The sequence below is a fragment of the Chrysochloris asiatica genome, unplaced genomic scaffold (genome assembly GCF_000296735.1).
Source record: "Chrysochloris asiatica unplaced genomic scaffold, ChrAsi1.0 scaffold00127, whole genome shotgun sequence".
Taxonomy (NCBI): domain Eukaryota; kingdom Metazoa; phylum Chordata; class Mammalia; order Afrosoricida; family Chrysochloridae; genus Chrysochloris; species Chrysochloris asiatica.
Window position 1 is genome coordinate 1,390,599 of NW_006408645.1, and position 2,931 is coordinate 1,393,529.

Consider the following 2,931-nt stretch of genomic DNA (forward strand, 5'->3'; position numbering starts at 1 on the left):
TCCATGGTATTTAACAACAACAACAACAGCAAGAGATTTCCAGGTCCTTGAGTGGTGCAAGCAGTGTGGGATTGGTTACTAACTTGAAGACTAGCACTTCAAACCACTCTGGTTCCACGGAAGAATGGGAGATCTTGCGGTGATCTATTTTGGTAAAATGATGGCCAAGAAAGCCCTATGGAGCAGTTCTAGTCTGAAACACATGGAGGCACCAAGAGTTGCTATTAACTCGATGGCTGGGGGTTTGGGGAGCGTCCCATACGTGAGACTTTCAGTGTGAGAACCAGGAAAGTCGTGGACAAACTAAGACAAGTTAGTCACTTTACATGATCCAGCTCTGTAAGCGCATGTTGGTTCCAAAATAAAGAGAAATGGGCCTCCGAAAACAAAAGTGGAGGGCTTGGAGACAGTATGTGAGATGCTTCTCTACTGAAGGAGCAGTGGGTGGAGGAGATGGAAATAAAGGAAGGGGAGAGAGTTGGAGAACTGCTTTGGAGAAATTTGTTCTCGGCGTGTAAATTATGGCTGCAACCCCCTTGCCAGCTCACAGTCCTTCCCTCCCATTGTTAAAGTGCCATCAAGTCAGTTTCTACTCATAGCAGCCCTGTATAGCAATAGCTGGTGGGTTTGAACCACTGACCTTGCGATTACCAGTCCAGTGCTTATCCTATAGCCCACACCGGAATGGAGAAGACTTTGTTTTCTTTTTTTTTTAAATAATATTTTATTGTATTTTTGTAAAAGTTTGCACAGCATATTGTTGTTGCTGTTGTTAAGTGCTATTGAGTCAGTTCTGATCCATAGCAACCCTGTATAGGGTTTCCAAGCAGCTACCGGAGGATCTGAACTGCCAATGTTATAGTTAGCCATCCAATGTTTATTCTACAGATCCATACCAGGACTCCAAATTCAGGTTCCCATTTAATATTTTCTATAAAGGGTAGCTATGGGTTGGAATCGACTCGACAGCATTTAACAACAACAACAACATACATATTTCTAGAGTCCTGGTATCGCCCTGTAGGGTAAGCACTGGGCTGCTAACCATGAGGTTGGCAGTTCAAACCCACCAGTCACTCCTTGGAAACTCATACAGGGGTGCTATGAGTCAGAACTGACTCCACAGTACTTCACAACAACGACAACATGCATATTGTTCCATGACATTGTTTCACACAATGAGTCAGCATTTGCATTATTCCTATTCTGGTCATTCTGTTTCCGTTAATCTAGCTTCCCTGTTTCTACCCTTCTTATCTTCTCAGGAAGACAGTTTTAAAGTCAAATTAAAAAATAAATGAAAAGATACCAATCAAGTTTCAAAAGGCCTTAGATTCATAATACCAACTGAACCTTTCAGAGACCTGGTTTCTCCCTGAGTCTGTTAGAGCCGTCATCATAAAACACTTGTGGGGGTTAAACAAAAACTCAGGAAAAGTATTGGTTGGGTTCTTGTTATTGTTAGTTGCCATCAAGGCGATTTCAACTCATGGTGACCCCACGTCACCTATGAGATTTCTTGGCTGTAATCTTAAAGGAAGTAGGTTGCCAGGCCTTTCTTCCTCAGTACCATGGGAAGGGTTCAAACAGCCAACCTTAGGTTAGCAGTGTCTCATACGCAATCAGTGCTTCTGTCTCTCCACCTGCCTATGTGTATGGGTCCAGACTGACCTCCACAAGTGTCCCTCTGGGAACTAATACTGCAACTGGTTTACCTTTTCTACTCCAGGTTCTCACCATGTCCATCCCCTCCGCTGAACCAACTTCGGATAACTTCGAATATGATGTGGCTGCCGAAGGCTGTATTGAAGGACACATCGTGGACTTTGGGGGTGTCTTCCTGCCCATATTCTACTCGTTTATCTTTGCCCTTGGCTTGGTGGGGAATTTGCTGGTGGTGTTTTCCCTTACCACCAGCCGGAAACCCAAGAGCATCACGGACATATATCTACTGAACCTGGCCCTGTCCGACCTGCTCTTTGTAGCCACCTTGCCTTTCTGGATTCACTATGTGATATATGACCAAGGCTTCAACAATGCCGTGTGCAAACTTGTTACTGCCTTCTTCTTCATTGGCTTTTTTGGGAGCATATTCTTCATCACCATCATCAGCATTGATAGGTACCTAGCCATCGTACTTGCTGCCCACTCCATCAATAATCGGACTGTGCAGCACGGCGTCATCATCAGCCTCAGTGTTTGGGGAGCAGCTATCCTGGTGGCAGCACCCCAGTTCATGTTCACAAAGCAGCAAGATGGCGAATGCCTTGGTGACTACCCTGAGGTCCTCCAGGAAATCTGGCCCGTGCTCCGCAACGTGGAAGCCAGTCTTTTCGGCTTCCTGCTTCCCCTGCTTATTATGAGTTATTGCTATTTCAGAATCCTCTGCACGCTGTTTTCCTGCAAGAACCACAAGAAAGCAAAAGCCATTAAGCTGATCTTCCTAGTGGTGACTGTGTTTTTCCTCTTCTGGACACCCTATAATGTTTTGATTTTCCTGGAGACCCTCAATTTCTACCACTTCTTTTCCAGCTGTGACATAAAGAAGGACCTGAGGCTGGCCCTCAGCGTGACAGAGACTATTGCATTTAGCCACTGTTGCCTAAATCCACTGATCTATGCATTTGCTGGAGAGAAGTTCAGAAAATACCTGTACTACCTGTACAGGAAGTACCTGGCTGTTCTTTGTGGCTGTTCGGTCCATGTCAATCTCTCGCCACCAGAATCACAAGCAAGTCGACGGGGAAGTGTTCTGAGCAGCAATTTTACTCGCTCCATGACTGATGGAGATGCATCCATCCTTCTCTGAAGGAAGCCCTAAAGCCATGTTCCTATAGAGACTGGTACGAACTTCCTGAGTCTGACATCAACTAATGACCTGCTGTAGCATCGTGGGTTAATGAGCTAGACTGCAAGATCACTCTGAACCAC

At 45.3% G+C, this 2,931-nt stretch overlaps 1 protein-coding gene across 1 annotated transcript; it reads left to right on the forward strand.

Moving 5' to 3' along the window:
- Positions 1 to 1,738: 1,738 nt before the first annotated feature.
- CX3CR1 (chemokine (C-X3-C motif) receptor 1) lies at positions 1,739 to 2,809 on the forward strand. The gene has a single exon (XM_006869127.1). The coding sequence runs from the start codon at positions 1,739 to 1,741 to the stop codon at positions 2,807 to 2,809; it is 1,071 nt and encodes a 356-aa protein (XP_006869189.1).
- Positions 2,810 to 2,931: the final 122 nt, after the last annotated feature.